Raw genomic sequence first — 22,071 nt, forward strand, 5'->3', positions numbered from 1 at the left:
ATTATATTAATTATTGTTACTGTTCTTAATTATATAAAAAAATAATAATAATTTAAATAATATTAAGTTTCTGTGCGGCAGTTTTTTATAAACATTATATTATTAAAAAGTGTTATCACCATAATGACAACACTTATAGTTTTAAGATATTACTTTTAAAAAATCACGAAAAAATTATCGGTAAATATAGGTAAATATGGGTAAATATACCGGTATGACGTCATACCGGTATTTTGTGCAGTTCGGTTTGCATAAGGGTTTTCATAGTATTACCCAAAAATATCGGTAAAATACCGGTATTTTGCATACCGGTATAAGTCCCTGAAAAATATAGATGTGAAGAAAAAAATATAAACAGAGCTATCTAACGTAATGTCTAACCGCTGCTACAGAACTATGTAATCAAACAAAGTAATGAAAAATAATTATCTGAATAGAACATCGCGAAACATTCCCGCGAGCGGAATTAACACGTAATAAAGCGTAACGAGAGCTCAACGCGAGTTAATGAATCGCGCGCGGATAAACAGTAGTTCGTGGCATGCGATTTCTTGGAAAATGCATAAACGAACTGGTTTGTACGACGCGTGTGTGGAAACGCTCGTTCCCTCGAGCGCGCGCGCGCGCGCGTGTGCAATCGCCGTGCCCCAATTATCTTGTCGGCTATGAATTACGTACGGCCGCCGCCGACATCTCCCGACAGACGCGGCGGGGATCAAACTTTTCGTGCATTTCGCGTTAATTTCGCAGCCCGAGAGAGAGCAGCTGGTGTCTTCTCACATCTCGAGGATGACGCGCGAGGAGAAAAGCGCGAACTATCTCCTCATCTCCGAACTTCCGTTCTTCTTCCACATCGCAAGAAAACACCTGAAAAACACTGAGAAATTCTCGATACGCGGCAAGTTTCGCGCGCGATTTTGCGGTGCTTTTTTAATCCGCGATCACACAACAAGTTTGTCGCGCGCGTGCGCCACCCTATGGATTTCTAATTAGCTTTTTAAACTTTTGAACTCTCTCGGCTCAACAGAGTTGTCCCTCTCGCGCCTAAAATTAGCGAAATATAACAAATACAATTGCGCGGCGATCGGACTTGTCTCTGCCGTCTTTGTTCAAGTCCGCTTTTGCTATATGCGCTATTTGGGCGATTCTAAATCACGTCCAACCACGCGAGACCACCATTTCGTCACAGTAAATTGATTCTAAACGCAATTATTAGAGCAGAACAATGCGCGTCGCCAGCACGCGCGCGTGCACTTCTCTCGCCTGGTACACGCTAACTTCATTTTTCTTTTTTTCCGGATACCGATCGGCCACGATGTTTCAAATACGCACACTTCGAAAGCTTTCCGGCCTCGTCGAGAGACTGTTCGAAAATATTTCAGGCACGCCTCGCGCGCGCACATTCGCGCCGCGCGCTCGCGCGAAGACACATCCAATCCCTTTCGCACTTTTAACCCCCCGACGCGTGCAACGCACCGTTTATTTTCACATTCTCGAAGCAATTAGCACTCGCGTTTTTTTTTTTCAACGAATACATTCGCAGAAAAGTTTCGAACGATCACAGGAGATTGTTTTTTTTTTTTTTTTTTTTTTATCGCGATGTCGATCACAATTATTTTGTATCCGCAAACTAAAAAAAAATATTAAAAAGTATATTAAATGCCGTTGGAAGAGAAAATACAACGTGATATGTTTGAACAATTTTTAAAGATCCTAGATATTCGTCGTGGAACTCTTGAATTACGACGTGACACCTGACACGTCCAACAAACAATATATCTCATATATTTCTTTCGAATTACAATGAGATAACTATGATATCTCCCCTACGCACGAAGATAGAGAGATGAAAAGACGCGGGAGTTTGCAGGAACAGAGTTTGTGAAGCGTCGTTATACTGAATAGCGGGGTATCGCCATTATCGCCGGATTTATGAAATTATTGCGCGGTTGAGCGAAGTGATAATTCGGTAATTATTAAACTGTTGTGACGCAGTCACCGTAAATTATGGATGCTGAAATATAGATAAATCGCATATAACGGTACCCGAAGCGAACCGGCCGTGTGTTATCAGATTTAACGCTTATCTAATTTCGTGTGTAACGTTCTGAAATTTCACACGAAGTTACGTGGGATTGGTGTTAAAAGTTGTTATAAGTGGTACGCGAGTGTATAAAGCGCCCAGCACTTCTCTCATTCCGCTAGTTCTGTGTCGCTTTACGATATAATTTGCGGTTGTGTGTGTGTGTGTGATCTCGGATATCAATACTATCGCGCTTGATACATTTAATACGGCCAATTTGCATAATATATTATATATGTATAATATATTATATATGTATAATATATTATATATGAAAAAAAAGTGACGATAGTTATCAAAACTTACAGAAATGTAAACACCAAAAAAATTATATTCTTGTAAGTAGATTTTATACTTAAAAAATCTTCTTCAAGATGATATTCTTTTAGATGATATTCTTCTGAAATTAAGAATATATTCTTTATTTAAGAATATAGTCTTTTTCGATAATGAGATATATATATATATGTTTTTCTATAGAGGCTTTTTATATTCTAATCAGTATATATTCTTATCAATATTACTATTTAGAGGATTTTCCTCTTAAAACAAGAAACTCTTCTTGGTGCCTTTTTTAGTATAAAATATACTTAAAGTAAGTGGGATATATATCCTCAAAACAAGAATACAATTTTTTCGGTGTAACAGCTGACATTGCGCGACTTCTTTTATTATATTGTTAATATGTGTTTACAGCAAGAGAAATTATAACAATTGATATTTGTTACATATAAGTGTATTTCTTAAAATAATTTTGATTCTCTGTTTTAGTACACCGAAAAAATTATATTCTCGTAAGTAGAAGATTTTATACTTAAAAAATCTTCTTAAAGATTTTAGATGATATTCTTCTGAAATTAAGAATATATTCTTTAAGAACATATTCTTAATTTAAGAATATAGTCTTTTTCGATAGTGAGATATATATGTTTTTCTCTATAGAGGCTTTTTATATTCTAATCAGTATATATTCTTATCAATATTACTATTTAGAGGATTTTCCTCTTAAAACAAGAAACTCTTCTTGGCGCCAATTTTAGTACAAAATATACTTAAAGTAAGTGGGATATCCTCAAAACAAGAATACAATTTTTTCGGTGAAGAATATTTTAAGGAAATGTTATAAATAGTCGAAGAGAGAAAAAGTACAAGGAGGAATAAATCTAGTGTTTTAAAACACTGTTTGATCGCACTCTTGTGTTTTTTGCCAGGTTTTTCCGGAAGACAAACGTTTGAGTTCTCTCCATCCGTCGTTCCTCGTTATTCTCAAAATACCAGTGATCCGCGTCCGGCTTTGAGCAGGCGAGGGAAGTGCCGGTGACGCAACGGCGTGTCTCATTACGAACACGACATGGCAACACGACAGAAAATCGAAAGAGGGAAAAGCGAACGCCATTAAAGCGCCGAACTCGCAACGCGCGGCCTCGCCGTTCTAATTTCGCTTCCAACTTCACAACGGCCTTAATTCCGTTTAACTCGATGCCCGTAAATTTTCGTGCCGCGTATAACGCGGCATTGCACACGCGTTTTACCTTTCGCGAACAAGAGAAAAAAAAAAGCGATCAAGTAAATAAAGACGATAACGAAGATACGACGATGACGAAGTTCACGAGTGTGCTACGCAGCGATTTAAACAGTCGAGCGAAAAAATAACGAATGGGGGATTAGCACGCCAAAAATAATACATCGAAAAGTTTTTATTTATAACTAACAATAAGCAAGAGAAATTCGATAACTTACTCTTCAATTTTAAGTAAGAACTCTTTGAAAATCTCACATGAAAGAATCTCACATGAAAATCTCACATGAGAGAGAGAGAAGTTGTTGATATTTTCAATGTAGCAATGTTTATTTAAGTACGTGTATTTTTTTAATACTTATATTGTTTACAAAACGATAATTCGTGTTTCGACTATAAATACCTAGCGTTTGTTTTCGAAGATTATCAAAAGAAACATTGTTCGTCGAAAACTACACACGTTGGAATACGACGGAAACATCAAAAATTCTCACTTCCTATTCGCATTTGTCCAAAGTCTCTTATTTAAGAATTTTCCATTGGAAGTAAAATGTTTGCAAATATATTCCAGATATATAGCAACAACAAGTTGAAATCACTTACCCATATGACAGAAAAGCGAGGCGAGGTAAAACGTTACGCATGCAACAGAATCAAACAAAATATAAAACTAATGCAATCACACACACACACACACACACACATACAGAGAAGGATCTGCGCGCGGTATTCCAACGTCGCTTGCGCGTTCGTATTTCGAAATTCGATGCATTTCACTATGAAGTAGGCGACGGCGGTGGTTGAGCGTCGCTCGGCGCATAAATATGTAGATGGGTATTATTCGCGGTTGGCGACGCGCTTCGAAAGAGGAGCGAAAACTTCCGCGGGACCGGATATAAGCGCGGTTGTTACGCGTCCATCCGAGGCGGTGGTGCAGCAATGCAATAACTCCTGAAAGCGGAGCGAACTTCTCTCGCTCTCTATATGATGTAACGCGCGTACGTTCGTCCGTAAAAAAAAAAAAACGACAAAGGAGACGCGACGGAGAGATGAAAGAAGAGACGAAAAAATATGAGCTTTCGCGCGCGCAATCTCGAGCAGATCCAGCGTCCGATATCGCGACTTATCTTATGATTTTCTCGTCGTCAATTCTTGTAAGAATTTTTGATTGCTCGCGACATATTTTCAATGAGATATATATTTTAAGAAGCATATGTAAAGCAATCTAGCGATAAAAAAATTAATTCAACAAATTATGCGATGTAAACTTCGCCACTTATGTGAGTAATAATTAAATGTTAAAAAATTCACAACACACACAAACACACACACAATGTTCAGAAATAGTATTTGATTAATTTCTCAAGTCAAGACGAGAGGGTTTCTTGTCATCAAAACAATATTGACAGAACGAACAAACTTTTCTCTATGACAACCTTATCAAATCAAATATTGCGAGAGAATAACATTCATTGAAACATTTCGCAAATTTGCGAGTTTGATATTCAGACTTTGAATGATTAAAGTTTCAGTTAACTTTGCGTTATGGATTGTGCCTTGAAAACCGCGCGAGCAATCGCGTTTCAAACTGCGCGCTAAGTAAATAGCCTACCTACATATATATATAAAACACGACACAAAAATAATATTCGCTCGGCGAACGCGTCGTGAAATCGATCCAATTATTCGTGGCAATATTGAAAGAAGAGCGTAAATGGTAATTTCCGAAAGAAAAGACGATGGTTCTCGATAAAAAAAAAAACGCAAATATCGTGACCAAATCAAACGGACGATAATAACGACTACAATTTCTCGTTACATTAACGGGAATATTTGTTGTTACAAATATACAACATTTATACATATATATACGTATGTATATTTTATTAAAAAAGAGTAACGATATATTAATCACTATTTAATTTATGCCATTGATCTATATCTTTTTCTGTCTGGGAAATTTTGCTGTCATTAATAACACAATAAAATAAAAATTGTACTAAAAATAAAAATAAAATAAAAATTGTATTCAACAGCCTTGTACGACAGATTTCTCATAAAAAATTTACGTTATTATAATTCAATAATTTTGTAATGTGAAAAACACGATACGTATATATTTATGAAAACATATTGCAAAACATTTGAAAACCTGTTCTTATAAATGTTGAAAAGAATTATGTATACATGTCTATAAGCAGAAAAACATTTATATCTTGTTATCATAGTTAACGTTATCTCGTTAAAAAAACCTGATGCGATAATAACTCAACGCAGAGAGTTTGTCTTTGAGTTCATTAATTGAGCACAAGGTCAACAAAAAAATTACACGTGCGGAATGGGTTTATGCACAGTGACTTACAATATATATCATATTTTAAAACTTATTACAATGTTATCTGTGAGAATCGGTAATCGATGACGTAACCAACGTGTTTTGTGCGTTAGTCCGTTAAATGATTTGAAAATATATACGACTCTACGTGACTTTATGTAAAAAAAAAAAACATCGGCGCATATATTAAGCATTTTCAAACTGAAAAATGTCTTATCTTTGTACGTTTCTATCTATTCTGAAGAGTCTCCCGTTTTGCATATGCTAATCGCGAATCGCAAATTTTGAAAAGATGCATCAGGTTGCCGCGCAGACGTATATACTTGCGATTTCACCGCGTGTGTGACCGAATCAAAAGAAGGCAATAGAATGTGAAACGTGCGAGAGAAAATCACATTTGCATTCGCGAAAATACCGACGCGGACGAGCGAGTAATTCACATGAGCGGAAACGTGCTCGCGCAATGCCCGATTAAAATTCTCTCGCTCTTCTGCCACATATCGCAGTTCGCACGAACCCTCTATCGATTATATATGCGACATCCAACAATAATAATTATTATTTGTGATATTTTTATTGATTCAAGTTTAATAGACACATATAAATTGATATCGTTTTTATTCTCACCGTTTTCAATTTTTGAGAATACTTCACCGAAAAAATTGTATTCTTGTTTTGAGGATATATATCCCACTTACTTTAAGTATATTTTATACTAAAATAAGCGCCAAGAAGAGTTTCTTGTTTTAAGAGGAAAATCCTCTAAATAGTAATATTGATAAGAATATATACTGATTAGAATATAAAAAGCCTCTATAGAAAAACATATATATATCTCAATCGAAAAAGACTATATTCTTAAATTAAGAATATATTTTTAAATAAAGAATATATTCTTAATTTCAGAAGAATATCATCTAAAATCTTTAAGAAGATTTTTTAAGTATAAAATCTTCTACTTACGAGAATATAATTTTTTCGGTGTACTAAAACAGAGAATCAAATTTATTTTAAGAAATACACTTATATGTAACAAATATCGATTGTTATATAATTTCTCTTGCTGTAAACACATATTAACAATATAATAAAAGAAGTCGCGCAATGTCAGCTGTTACACCGAAAAAATTGTATTCTTGTTTTGAAGATATATATCCCACTTACTTTAAGTATATTTTATACTAAAATAGGCGCCAAGAAGAGTTTCTTNTTTTAAGAGNAAAATCCTCTAAATAGTAATATTGATAAGAATATATACTGATTAGAATATAAAAAGCCTCTATAGAAAAACATATATATATCTCACTATCGAAAAAGACTATATTCTTAAATTGAGAATATATTTTTAAATAAAGAATATATTCTTAATTTCAGAAGAATATCATCTATAAAATCTTTAAGAAGATTTTTTAAGTATAAAATCTTCTACGTACGAAAATATAATTTTTTCGGTGTTGTTTTTGACGTTTTTTTAAAAGAGTGATCGATATATGTAAAAGCAAAACGAGGTTGCGACGTCATCGCTCCGATCGAAGTTTGAAATTTCCACAAGTACAACAACAAACCAAGGTGCTTAGATAATTCATTCGATAGAAAAATATTTTACAAAAGACTTTTATACAAAACCTACAGTGTCATCTGCAAACAACATCAGAATAAGGAAGACAGTGACGGAAATAAGTGTCGCACGCAGACGATGGTCGCTCTATCTTCCTTTTTCCGCGCATTCAAAACGAAATTGATAAACAGCCGCACCACGCGAGTCACAAATAACACAGTTCTCGGAGAACTGTGTTCAATTTTTCACCGATTTTTTTACGTTATTAGTTGTGAAAATTTAAATTCTGAGATATATACACGTAGAAACAATGCGAGATAAGCGACTCGCGTCGAACCGACACAAGTGTCATGTGCGAATGCATAAATGTTTGTACGTCATAGACGATTCTGCACACACGAAAAAAGGCACTTAAATTTGATAAATATCAGAAAGAACACAGATGTAAAGCGATCGAGAAACGGACTTCTTCACGGTACAACGACTGACAACAGAATGTCCGGCTGTTGCATTTCGTATTCTACGTAAAGTGCATCTCGTGAGCGCCAAAACTGTCACGCATGTAGGTCGCAATTTACATGTGTGGTTGATATGAAAAACAATTCCGGATTAAGGAACGTAAGAGCTGCGCATTGTTCGCGAAAAAACAAACATGCTTAAAAAAATATGAATATTCAAATTATGCAAAAAGACAAAAAAAGATCGCGAGATAAATCGATATCAAATATAAATTTATAATCACACGATGTTAGGTGAAAGCAACTTTTCGATTAAAAAAGTAAGAGAGTTTTGGAATCAAAGATATGATTAATAAAAATAATAGTTTACGTCGCGTTGCCAAGAATTTCTCTTTAACGAAGACAAGAGGTGTGGACGCGAATTTTTGGTGATTATGCGAACGAGACCCGTTGCGTAAACGCTATTTTTTAAGAACTTCTACTTCAGAAACGAGGTTCGCTAACGAGAGAATGAGTAACTTTATTTCGGAACGGGTTATTTCGGGCGGCATAACTACCAAAATAAATACGGAGCACAAGGCGCACAAAAAAGTGCGCACTTCCGCCTCGAAATAACGATGCGCCTCTGACGAATTTTCGCAAACGATTCGCGCGTAAGTGAATTTCAATTCGTCGATACGCTTCGTTTTACAAAAATTTATCCAAACTCTTCGATAATTTTGCCGATACACTCGCGGTATTATATCAATGAGAACAAAATTTTCGAACGCTTAAATTCTTTTGTAAAAAATAATAAACATAAAAAAGTTTTTACATAAAATCATTGAAAAACAAGAGATTATGAGATAAAATCTCATCAAATTCTATTCTATATTGAATTTTCTGGTCTTTGACTTGTTATATCGTTGTTTGTTTCAAAATGATCTCTGCTTAAACGCGACCTACATCCAGACATAATGCAATCCCGCAAAGGATTAACCCTTTGTAATCAGAAAGACCTCTGACTGTGCAACATACCAAAAGGGATCGGTTTAAGGTTACCACAACATCCGCGACTACAGGTTGAGCGTAAACTTATTATCGCGTAATAAGCGTGTAACACGCATGTTAAGCTTCCTGTAATTCACTTTGCAGCGCCGGTTCAAAAAAATTTCAATTCTACTAGCACGCGTGCGTACATGTGTGCGTGATATTTTTCGTCCTTTTTGACAAATAACTTAAAACCGTTACGAATCAATTAGCGATCAAAGAGTCAGACTCTGCTCGCATTGCACTTTGTTCAATAATTAAAAAAAAAAAAAAAAAAAAAAAAAAAACGCAAAGTTTCAGAATCTTATTCTTTCTCGCGTTGTGGCAAATATGAGACGTTTTTGTTCTAACAACGGCGGAGCAAACGCCGTGTTGCGCCGTGTTGAGATAACGGAAAGTTTGCGCACGCGCGCGTGTTCGCGCATTCGGAGTCATCCGTTCATTTGCAATTCCGCAAACACATACGAGTTCGTCGAATGCGCGATGTTCCGGTTGAAACGAGGTAGGCCGGGGAATTTATTGGACCGCTCGCTGCTCTCCGAGGCGCGAGATTATTTCCCTCGTAGCAGGGAAATTTGTCGCCCTTCGCACAACTGACGGATACGCTATTAATCTCTCGCGAAAGGCGAAAGGCACGACGTGTCGTTATTGAGATTAAGCTCGAAACGCTTTGTTTTCGAACCTCTCTATGTTGAATAAACGCGACGTAATAAAAACGTGGAACCACATATCGCAGATTATTATGCGCGCTTAGTTGTATTATTTTTGTTACATCACTTAGTGCGATCTTATTGGTGTCGATAAAAAAAAATGGCTAAAAAATAATTAAAAAATATAGCAAAACTTTATATTTAACGCAAATCTCTCGTTAAGCACGCGTTAATATAAATTCTGATAAATTTTCTGATAATCATCGTAATACATACGCCACTGTACTTATTTCCCACGATTAAGCTTGTATCTTATCATTAGCGATAATAGCGAAGCGCATGAAAGTGGCGTGTACCATTCGCCCGCGACCGCGGCAAATTAATGTGGCACACGGTGCTCGGAGCACCGCGCGCTCAAAGAAAGTATCCAATGGCGTCGTTCCGTGCCGCGCGCCGTGTCTCGGTCGAGAGGGTTTAACGAGAGTAAAACGAGGACGACGCGCGCGCGCGCGAGCGAGCTCCAGTAAGATTCGCGCGCTCTCTGTGATTTTCCAAAACATTCGCCACGCTGAACGAACGCATCGCGATCTTAAAACCACGTGAGATGTATCATCGTCGTGTGACCCTGCCGCCTTTGAAACGCGTAGGTGCGTGACGTATTATATAGTCACACGTGTGGAATATGCTACTCCGAGGTAAAAGATATTTCGGTCGCGGTGACACATACACCGAGAGGCGGGGGGCTCGCGAAACGAAAGAACCGCGTCACCCCGAGAGACGGCTTGACTTCGCGCTGGCAGACGACACCCGCGCGAGCGATTGTTCTTCGGCGCGCGGCCACCCCGCTTTTATGGTGTCATTTATTTTTCGATACAAGAAAAAAAATAAGAAATGCGAGTAAACCGCATAAAAACGCCTTTGCTACATTTTTGAGTAATCATATTTTTATTCGTTTCGATGGGATCGAGAGCGTCCGTGACAAAATGTGAGATCCCTTCCATTCATTCCGCTGGAAACAAAGGATCTTTCTTCCGTGGTCAAATATAAATTTTCTTTTTTTATTTACGTTTGTTTTCTTCAACACCGAAAAAATTGTGTATTCTTGTTTTGAGAAGATATCCCACTTACTTTAAGTATATTTTATACTAAAATAGGCGCCAAGAAGAGTTTCTTATTTTAAGAGGAAAATCCTCTAAATAGTAATATTGATAAGAATATATACTGATTAGAATATAAAAAGCCTCCATAGAAAAACATATATATCTCACTATCGAAAAAGACTATATTTTTAATTTAAGAATATATTCTTAATTTCAGAAAAATATCATCTAAAATCTTTAAGATTTTTTGAGTATAAAATCTTTTACTTACGAGAATATAATTTTTTTGGTGTAATAAAATTCGAAATGTATTCTTTTATTTTTCATCTTTATCATTAAAACATTTATATAATTTTGCAATTTTTTATTTTGACATTTTGTTCGCGTTTGATTCGGCGCCATATTTTATAAATATAATTAATTAGTGTACCTTTCGAGTATATTCACCGAAAAAATTGTATTCTTGTTTTGAAGAGATATCCCACTTACTTTAAGTATATTTTATAATAAAATAGGCGCCAAGAAGAGTTTCTTATTTTAAGAGGAAAATCCTCTAAATAGTAATATTGATAAGAATATATACTGATTAGAATATAAAAATCTCTCTATAGAAAAACATATATATCTCACTATCGAAAAAAACTAAATAAAGAATATATTCTTAATTTCAGAGAAGAATATCATTTAAAATCTTGAAGAAGATTTTTTAAGTATAAAATCTTCTACTTACGAGAATATAATTTTTTCGTGAAATTGCTCGAGTATCGCTAGAAAAATCTTTGTGTTTCTTGTATCATATTTTACCAAATAATTAAAGTGACTAGATAGATCAACAGAATATGACTAGATAGACAACAGAATATATAGATCAACAGAATATGTCAGAGTGATAGGTTTGTCTTGTTTGAAAAAAAATGTTTATTACATTTGTACGATGTATTGTAAATATTTTATATATTCTAATATTAATTATGCATATTCTGTTACTTATAAAATAATACCGGAAATAAATAAAAAGAAAGTAAAATTGTTTATATTTAAGTATTTCATATTCTTAATTTGTTTAAACATGTCTTTCGAAACATGGAAGATACTCGGAGGATGTTGCGTTTTTTGATATCTTGAAAAAAAGAGCACATCTGGTACGTTCTTACGTCGTGCAAATGAGATTGTGATACAAAGGCGAAGGGAAGTTTTAGTATAGAACAAAAATATGACAAATGTACATATGTATTATATTTTATGTAGAAAAACTCAAATAAATACACGTACATGTACGCGAAAGAAAAAACCCAACAGAAATTTGAGCGAAAAGTACTATATTCGGTAATTCACATTTCCGTCGCCGTAATTTAAGCTAATATCGAGTTTTTCATATGAATCTCAAGCTCAGAGAATCTTCAACGTATTATTTGAAATATTTTGTGCGCGCGCGACGATGGGGAAGAAGAGGAAATGATACGGAGGAGCAGACAGCTGGAAAAAGTTTCGACTGTGCGAAACGCAGCGAATGACGTCGCTCGCAAAAAAGCTGGCGAAAAATTCGGGCGAGATTCGTTTTTTAGAGAAAATATCGTGACTACCTACTTGCTACACTTCAGGCGGTGCATAGAAAATTTATGCCTTCGTCATACGCTCGTAAGAGACGTTCGTCGTCAGAAAAGAGTTTGTACGATCGGAATCACGCAACGAGAAACCTGTCTTAACGATCTGCATAAAACACGATACGCTATAAAGAAACATTAGAAGAGAAATTAATACACGCCGTTAAGTTTATTCTCTTCTTGAGTGAAGTACACTTTCTAGATAAATCGAGAGACAACGTAAATAAAAAATCCGAATTTATTAAAAATAACATCAGAAAAATATAGCGCACAAAACGTGAAGAATGTTGAATATTTTGCGTTTGAAGATTAAAACGACATACAACAAGCAAGTTGAGAGTTCAAACAACAGAATCGATCTGCCACCCTGAAAGTTTGCGCCAAAGTTCAACCTTCAGGCAAGCAAATTTGCCTTCGCGAGCTACTTCGTCCGATTGTGCTAACACTGCGTTTCCGTGCGCCCCACAAGGAAAAGATCGACGTCAAATCTTCTCTAGAAGCACACGCGGAAGGAAGAAGGATATCGTGGCAAATATTTATTCACCACTCTCTTTTTTTTTTTTTCAACTGAATATAAGGATACCGGAAGAAGATGAGAAATTTATCGAGTTCGCGCGTCGCAATTTTCGAGAAGGAAAATATTTTCGCCGACAAGAATAAATGCGTTACAGATCAGGATCTATATTTGACCGAAGAAATGCATTTCTCTCCAATTGAATATATATATATGTATAATATAGGAAATATCAGGGGAACGTCTCGAAAAATTCTTTGATATCATGTCAATCTCTTCTTCGATGAGTCACCATTATCTTTTTTTTGACAAATAATTTTTGTGTCTATATTTATAACTAATTATTTATAATTAGTTTATCCACGAATCACAGAAACTGACTCTGAGTCTGCTGTCGATTAACAAAACAATATAAAATAAAAAATATTGAAATCAAAAGAAATATACGATAAAAAAATAGGATAATTTAGAAACAAGTAAGTTTGCAAGAAGATGCAAATATAGATGAATAGTTTGTTAATCTTTGTTTGCTTCCGTAAGGATATGGAGAAGTTAGTAACCTAATACATTTATGCAAGTCTCCGTGATCTTCTCTAAATCCGTGTTATACGATACGCCTAAAGTTAGTTTATCGCAAACTATGCATTATCTTAAGCTTCCTTGGTATAAACACGATCTAGTTTAGTATCAAAATAAACTGTATATCAATATTCTAATTTACAATCTACATGTAGCCCTTGAGCGGATACATTCGTAAATATATTTCCCTCGTTTGAGATCTTGATTATAAAATCAATTATAGCAATTGAGTTATAATTGTTGGATAAATACTACACCGAAAAAATTATAATTCTTGTAAGTAGAAGATTTTATACTTAAAAAATCTTCTTAAAGATTTTAGATGATATTCTTCCGAAATTAAGAATATATTCTTTATTTAAGAATATATTCTTAATTTCAATCATAGTTTATATAATTTTAATATAATATTATATAATTTCAATATATAATCAATATATGATATTTCAATATCAAGAATATATTCTTTGAATTAATTAGCAGGGCAATAATGAGCCATGGCAGGATGTTGTGCCATAGAAAAATTAAAAAATATAATTATATTTTTTAATTTTTCTATGGCACAACATCCTGCCATGGCTCATTATTGCCCTGCTAATTAATTCTATTTATTGGAGTTACCAAAAGGAGCCGGAGGTCACACCTCATTTATCACTTATATATATTTAATATATTCTTTATTTAAGAATATATTCTTAATTTAAGAATATAGTCTTTTTCGATAGTGAGATATATATATATATTTTTCTATAGAGGCTTTTTATATTCTAATCAGTATATATCAATCTTATCGATCTTATCGATCCTTTCAATATTACTATTTAGAGGATTTTCCTCTTAAAATAAGAAACTCTTCTTGGCGCCTATTTTAGTATAAAATATATTTAAAGTAAGTGGGATATCTCTCTCTCTCCTCAAAACAAGAATACAATTTTTTCGGTGTAATTATCTATCTCAAGTTGTTGCACGTTATGTTGAAAGAGAAATTATAAAAGTGAATTTAGATTAATATATTTTGTTATTCAATGTTATTTTAGATTACTATATTTTGTTATTCAAAAAACGTTATTCGGAAGAGCCATTTCGCTCGTCATACATGTATAAAAAAATAACTTCGGACACGAAATGTATGATAATCTTCTAAATGCGACACAAAGTTCGTATCCTTATTCAATCAGCGTGCATTCAATAATAATATATGCATTATTTACTTTTTGCATAGAATGCTATGTTTTCCGCAATATGAAACAGAGAGAATGTGAATGATATTCGCTACCGTATCTGATGTTAAAACGAGTTTATATCGAGCTTGCAGCGAAGTAAGCAGCGCACAAACGATAGTCGGATTTATGCGCTAGCTAGCACCGATGGGGTCATGAACTCGAATTCGATGTCTATATAACGAGAGTCGACCAGTTGCTGCATCAACAATAAATGGCAACCGGATGCGCGCCTAAGGTCAATAGGGACAAAGTTGCATCGCAAAATGAAAGGACGAAATCCCGTTTGCAGTGCGCGTTTTCGCGTCTCTCTCGCACACACACACACACACGTTATTCGCATGTGTATATCATATATACGAATAAATCGAAATACAGCAAAGAAACGACAATTGCGTATATTGTCGCGAGGCAATAAAGAAACGTAGCAGGTACAAAACAAACACAAAAGCGAACGAATAACCTCCTCGCGAAATATAAAAGAGGTAAATAATAATAATAATATACGTGAATATACGCGATTTCCTCGCGGCCGTATTTCTATCGGTTATCGATCGCGCGAGAATTTTACGCGCGGCAGAAATAAATCGCGAATCGCATGTTCCCCATTATTCTCTCCCGACGACCTCTTCTCTCGTCGATATATACGTAGCGGTTATCTCGAGAGTATGTCCGTCGCGATGCCGTGCATCGCGCGCGCTGATAACGCGTACGGGGTATTATCGACCACGGTACGCGCCGCGAGCTTTGTTTTGAAACGTGCATCATCCTCGCCGTTGTTCGTCGTCGTTAGCGACAATGATAACGCGCGACCGCGACATGACCTGCCGATGTTGCGCGCATAGCCGCCAGTGTCTGAATATAACAGGTTGCCGTCGCGACGCCGCGGCATAACCCGATATATATCGTCGAACTTTTTAAAATCACAAACATACTCAAAACAAACACATTTTAGACTTATTATAGAAACAAATATATAAACTAAACATATAATTGTATTTTGGTAAAAATTTCCGTAAAGCGATAACATGAGAATATTTTTAATTGTTTTTTTTCTTTTTTTTTTTTTAATTTTAATTTTATACAAATTTTAAAACTAAGAAGATTGTTTTGTAAATTCTTTCTAGTAGCAATCAAGTAAGAAGGAAAAAGAGTTACGTTTTTTTTTTTTATTTAAAATTACTTATCTCCGCGTAATATATAATGAAAATAAACATTTCGCATTATGCAAACGCGTACAAAACAAACATAAACTAACGTATAGACACATTCTATTGTAATTAACTTTCAATCGCGTGAATTTTCACGCGCTATAAACCGATATTCACAATCGGATCTTACATTTAAGTCTGAAGTTTATCTTAAGATGGTACACGTAGCCAATGAAACGCGGCCTGAATCTTGTACATGATAAATTTAAAATAACTTGATCGTTCTAAAGATAAAAATTTTTTTCAGATGTTTCTTTAAGGACTCGTGACATCAAAAAAAAAAAAAAAAAAATGACAAATATTTTTGAAAATTGAAATGTGCAGCAAATTTAATTTATATATTACGCGTAGGCATAAGTATCTTTTAGATAAGACAAAACGTCGAATAATATCGGCGTGTAAAAGTCGTTTTCCGCTTCGCAATTTCGATAGTTTATGTCTTTCCGCTAATTTAAAAGCTTTTTTCCATTTTTTTTCTCAACACACACACACACGGTGTTTTTCCTACACGTAAAAAGTGACATTAGATTTTTTATTATCGCGGTACGATAAAAATAAATCAAATATAAAATTCACGCGACATTCTTTGCGAAAGAACAAGGGGAACGTGTTACGCGGAATGGATTGTCTTCGTGCGAGATATTGTTTCGCGTTTAATGACACAATTTTGACATTCGCGCTTGACATGTAACTACGATCGGACATCGACCGATCAGACCGGGCACAATCTGTACCATCTCCACGAGTCTGTGGCAATCGCGTGAAATCTGTTCGCTGCTCGACTGTTGTCGAGAATGTCGAATACGCGCCGGCGACGGCGGCGGCGGCGGCAGCGGCGGCGGCAGCGGCGAATGCGCCCATTGTTATTCAGCGAACGAGCGAGCCGGCGACGCGCGTTACACACACGCAAGCATATGCACCCGTATACGCTACGTATACGCGATGGGATAAATGGCGCCCCGCAAAACTCGCGTACTACTCTCTCTCCTCCAAAGTCGTACTCTCGACGCTTCGCGAGATCATTTATACGCCGATAAATGGCGACTCTCGCTCTCTGTCATGTCGTCGTCGTCGCCGACGGCGCGCGGCGACGAGGAGGACGCGATATACAACACGCGTCCCTCGGCGTTCGCGTAGAAAACAGGGTAGAGAGCAAGCAAGGAAAGTGATGACTTCCTTATGGAGAAGCGGAGCGAAGGAGCGAATCGAGAGAGAGAGAGAGAGAGAGAGAGAGAGAGACGCGCAAAGCGCGCACATTCACGGAACGTGATAACAAATAAATTTTGGGCGCACTACTCACCCTGTGTCCAGATTCCTCGAGCCGTTGTCGCTTCGAGTGCGGACCATCTCCGTTGAACGCCATCCTTGACTGCACCTCACGGCCGATATGTCGTATTTGAATCGGAGCACTCGGGGCGCTGCGACGAGAGCGACGATGACGGGCAACAAAGACGACACGAGGGTTTGCTGATGTGTATACCTGTGCGGCTTCTCTCAACACCGTATCAACGGATCCCGTGCGCGCTCGAAAACCTGGGGAGGGGGGAAGAGGAGGAAACTAATAATCGGTATAGGACGCACGACGCGCGACGAAGACAAGACAATCACGCAAGAGCGGCTTAAAGGAAACTGGGAAATCCTTGTCGGGCAACCGACGTCAACGCTTCGTGCGAAACTGACGACCGGCTATCATGACGCGCTCTGGTGACGCCACCGACGATCCCACAACCAATCGTTGCTCACGTCGAGACGCACCGAGCATGCGCAAAGAGTCGGAACTCGATTGGTCCGCCAATCGACATACGCTCGCGATATCGATATATAACCCGGCTCTTTCTTATTGGCGGATATTGCGGCTCGAAGCAGTTTTCATTGCATTTTCATGAAAAATTATTTTTATCTCTCATTGCATTAACCGATGTATATATTCTCGCAGTGGCTGAATAATATATATATATATCTTATGAACGCTAATAAAAGATTATGCACAAACAAATTGCACCGAGTAAAATGTTTGCGCATGCGTTACCACGTGATCAATCATATTGATATTGTATGCTCATCGCATCAGACTATAGAATGGTATTCTGATGCTGCTGCTTTTCTGTTTTGTTTTGAAGCTTACGCAAATTGTCAAAGCGTATCTAAAAAGAGAGAGAGAGAGAGAGAAATAAGATGATAATATATGATTTAGGTGACTTTATTCGTTACGTTTGACTGAAAACAGTAAAAAATTTCGAGGTGACAATCTGGCATCAAAAATAGGTTTCAATATGGGAGACAAGTTATTTTCTGACAAATATAAGAATCTATCCAACAGTACCACAGTCTCCACCAATGGCGCCAACATCGTTCGCAGTGCTCCGAATATTACAATTTGCTGCCATTGATTTAAATAAGATTGTATTTGCGGATCCTGACAATCTGAGCGTGTGGGCCGAAAATGCGGCTCGAAGTCTGCGGTTGCGGCTGTACAATATCTGAAAAAAAAAAAAAAATCAAATGTCATCGTAATTAATTTATTCTGTACACGTACAATATAATTAGTAGACATATACATGTACATATGCGCGCGTTGTTAAGTTTTTGAAAAAATTAATATATCTATTTGTGTTCAATCTTGACTTTTTTTTACATGTTACTCAACTGTTCAAACGTCATGGAATTTGTCACTTTAACGTTCTTTACTTGATTACGACGTAATTTCTCGCTTCGTTTTGTCAAAATGGTTTCCAGAGCAGCTCTGTAAGCATGTACCTAAAATATCATATATTTCGTTAATAAAAAAATCATTTACCACTCTTAGACAATAAAGCTTACAATTAAATCTTCGTAGTTTCCGGTCTTCAGTTTGTCGCAATAAATTTCGATAGCATGGCACGCCACTTCCAATGCCGTATAAGACATTTTGCGATTTCCCGACGATGACGATAGATATTCACTGAGTGGGTGTCCATTTAGAACATTAATCGAATGTCTGCAAACAAGTCGCATTAACGGAACTCAAGTAACAAAAATATGAATAGTCTCAAGACGTACTCTAATGTTAGCTTCATGTAACAGCATCCCACAATACATATAAATTTCGCTTCATCCCGAGATGCGTAAAGCTTCAGCAACGTGGCCGCAAGATCTCCACACGGATGCAAACCTACAATGCCAAATCCAGAGCTTTTTTCATCTAAATTAAAATTATCAGAAAATATTTCTTGTATATTCTTGATTATCTCCGTCTGATTGGAATCTGTATTTTCTATTCTGACCGAAACATGTTGCGGAAAATTTAATGACAAGTCAGGCAAATGTTTCGATAACGACAGGAACAATTCTTTATCCCATTTTCTGCGAATAAGAAAGTATTGCAACGTGATAATAATATGAAAAATATAGTATAAAATTGCTGAGAGAAAATAAAAATAATTGAAGAGAATTTAAAGCAAAAAAAAATATACCTGGCTTGTTTTGACAGTGACGAATCTTGTTCAATACATATCACACGTAAGTTGTATTTAAATGCCAAAGTCCGAGCTAAATGGCCCATACCTGCTCCAACATCTACAATACATTTTGCATTAGATTCTTTTGCGCAGTCTGCGCATATCTGCAAAAATCAACTTTTAGATGTCATAAATACTTGACGTTTAATCTAAAAAAAAAAGTTTGTTACTTTTGCAATTTTCTGTTATATTCCATATACCTCCGCTATCTGTTGTATCTCGTGACGCTTTTTGATCTTCACGTGCTTCAAAAAGAGATTATGTTTTTTTAACACAACTTGTTTATCACACAAAGTTGTATCTTTGTTTTCTGGAATAAGATTCGAATTAAATTCGAATTTATTATTTGTTTTCTCACATTTTACAATACTCCCGTTGTCTCGATGATCTCTTTTCAGTTGCAAATCTTTCGTAATTCGTCGAAGTGCGAGCAGTGACAGAGGCCACACGCGTGTACTACAAATGTGTACTACAAATTATTAAATTACGCAAAAAAAAAACACGCACAAATATAATAAGTCACTTCAACGACATGGTTGAATATCTGTTTGAATATTTGCGCGCTTTCAATCAAAGTTACATATTCTTACCGCGAGATGTCGCCAGCTAACCAGACTCCAAATTCTTCGGGTGACACAGTTCGCAGAACGATCTTCCAGTTGCTCGGCAATTTTTCCCACAATTGCTCTTGGAAAAAATCCTAGAATATACGCGCAGGGTTAAAATTTTATTGCAAAGTAAATCGTCCTTTTATGAGACGTCGCAAATTGCTCGAATACCAATGTATGCATCACACGCACACACGTGCGTATTCGCGATAGCATGTGTGAAAGAAAAATATGAGGTCTGAAGGATGGAGATTATACAAGACAAGTACGAAATATATATCTTTATTTAGTTACGTACCACAACATACGAGTCTAACAACCAACCGTATGTGTCTAGTATATGGAAGATTTGTTGAATCGTTGCGCGGGATCTCGAGCAAGCCCCACATGTGCACGTAACCGTCGGGGCAGCCATTGTTGTGTCAAGATGGACAAGTTAATTTCAGGTTCTGACAGGAGGATCGGTGGTATCTCTTTTATTATATACTGTAAGTTTCTAAATTTGTGAAAAAGAGATTACATGAAATTTACACGTCTTTTTTTCTTTTTTTTTTGTTATTTATTTCTATTTCAGAGTATATACGTGCAGTAAGTATAAATAATGCTACAATCGATCGATTTTTTTATGTGTGCAAACATTGCGTATATGTGATATCCTTTAACATTCTGAAAAAAAAACCTTAAGAGATAATTTAACAACTAGAAGTCGAGGTCCGGGGGCCTTGACTGATGTAAACGCGTCACTGTTAGAACAAGTGGTTTTGTTAGTGGAAGAGAAAGTTAATGTGTTATTCTTCGCGCTCTATATGATTTATTATATCGATTGTGATAATGGCCGAGCCGCATCTAGAAATCGCGATTTAACATGTTTTATCTATAAAAAAAAAAAAAAATAATGGAAAATAATTTTTTTTTTTTTCAACAAGATTGCCGCTCCGATTGAAGAGAGCGCGAGAGTGCAATTTGCTGCACCTGAAATAGAAAGTGCAACGGGCACAACATCAATTGCAGGTAATTTTTCGTCTGATATGGCTTATACCGGCTTAAAGTATGTAATTATATAACGGCAGTTGTGCGTTTTCCGCTTATATGTGGTATATCGATATTATCTAGCGGCTGAAAGTGTCGTGAAATTTTTTCTTCCACTATCAATCGCCAATATTTATAATTAAATGCCAATTTAAAAAATTAACAATAACACGTGCGTTTTTATCGTTCTGTATAAATACCCGTAAAATATATAAAAAATATATCTTTAAAATTATAAATATATCTTTAAATAATATAAAAATATATCTTTAAAATTATAAATCATTGTATCATCGCACGCGAATGAATTTACACACGGCGTGTCATTCCGATCTATTCTATTTCTTAATTATTTTAAATAAATGCGCACACGCAGCGTAACACACCCTTGCAACATATAACATTTTTCTCACACTGAAAAACGTGAGTGAGAATTTTCCAACTAACGAACGTAAGTTAGTAGTGTAATCTGCGAATCTAGATCAGTAATCAGTAAATCGTTGCAGATGCGACACGTACCTTTTGTATGCAAGTTGACTCGAAGAGAAATACGAGGTTTCTCTTACATAACTAATTGTTATTATATAATCTCTCTCTCATTCAAATTTCGAGTAAAATCGAGATAACAATAACATGTCCTGCTTCTGGCGTAAATTTTGAAATAAAATTAAGATAGCGCATACGTAATACTTATATGTTTTGCTAAAAATCAAATAATGTAATAATTTTTTTTTTTTGTTAACAAACGCTCTGAGAGATATTCCAATTACAAGGAATAATAACTAACAGTGAGAATCATAGAAAAGGTCTCGATCACATTAACCGGACTGGATCGTGGCAAGGTCCCATAAAAATGGTACATTGAAATGTAGAATCGTAAGGGGTGAGATGGGAAAAAGCGTTTGTACGCTTTGTTTATTAATTATAAAGAGCGAGCACTATTCTTGCGACGTCCCACTTTGCGGCACTTTCACTCTTCAACAGTTACGTTATCGCTCCTCATGAGCGTATTGCTCTCGAAGGACTATATATACATATACATACATATATATATATATATATATATATATATATATA

General features: G+C 35.9%; 2 protein-coding genes and 1 long non-coding RNA gene across 5 annotated transcripts in view; 1 reads left to right on the forward strand and 2 right to left on the reverse strand.

Annotated features, from left to right (window-relative positions):
* LOC109854769 (heterogeneous nuclear ribonucleoprotein L) overlaps positions 1-17,524 on the reverse strand; it is a 186,729-nt gene extending 169,205 nt beyond the window's left edge. Inside the window, exon 1 of the mRNA XM_020428193.1 lies at positions 17,161-17,524. Coding sequence (XP_020283782.1) covers positions 17,161-17,223 — 63 coding nt within the window. The 5' untranslated portion in view covers positions 17,224-17,524. The remainder of the gene's footprint in view (positions 1-17,160) is intronic.
* Positions 17,525-18,044: 520 nt separating this feature from the next.
* On the reverse strand, positions 18,045-20,512 carry LOC109854766 (protein RRNAD1-like). 2 transcript variants are annotated; one of them, XM_020428187.1, is made up of 9 exons: positions 20,264-20,512; positions 19,948-20,057; positions 19,716-19,813; positions 19,558-19,602; positions 19,313-19,415; positions 18,900-19,202; positions 18,681-18,837; positions 18,508-18,617; positions 18,045-18,340 (listed from the first exon to the last, which is right to left on the reverse strand). In XM_020428187.1, exons 1-9 carry the CDS (start codon positions 20,378-20,380, stop codon positions 18,061-18,063), a joined length of 1,323 nt encoding a protein of 440 aa, XP_020283776.1. In that variant the 5' UTR covers positions 20,381-20,512; the 3' UTR covers positions 18,045-18,060. The 2 variants fall into 2 exon arrangements, with proteins under 2 accessions (XP_020283776.1, XP_020283775.1); XM_020428186.1 differs by having other exon boundaries at positions 19,313-19,461; positions 19,558-19,813; positions 20,264-20,511.
* The window catches only part of LOC109854767, a 4,565-nt gene continuing 2,467 nt past the window's right edge, over positions 19,974-22,071 (forward strand). For both annotated transcript variants that reach the window (XR_002250245.1, XR_002250246.1), the window contains exons 1-2: positions 19,974-20,230; positions 20,303-20,453. This is a non-coding gene — a long non-coding RNA (uncharacterized LOC109854767). The remainder of the gene's footprint in view (positions 20,231-20,302; positions 20,454-22,071) is intronic.

This window comes from Pseudomyrmex gracilis, unplaced genomic scaffold (assembly GCF_002006095.1).
Source record: "Pseudomyrmex gracilis isolate BER0280 unplaced genomic scaffold, ASM200609v1 scaffold_73, whole genome shotgun sequence".
Classification (NCBI taxonomy): Eukaryota; Metazoa; Arthropoda; class Insecta; order Hymenoptera; family Formicidae; genus Pseudomyrmex; species Pseudomyrmex gracilis.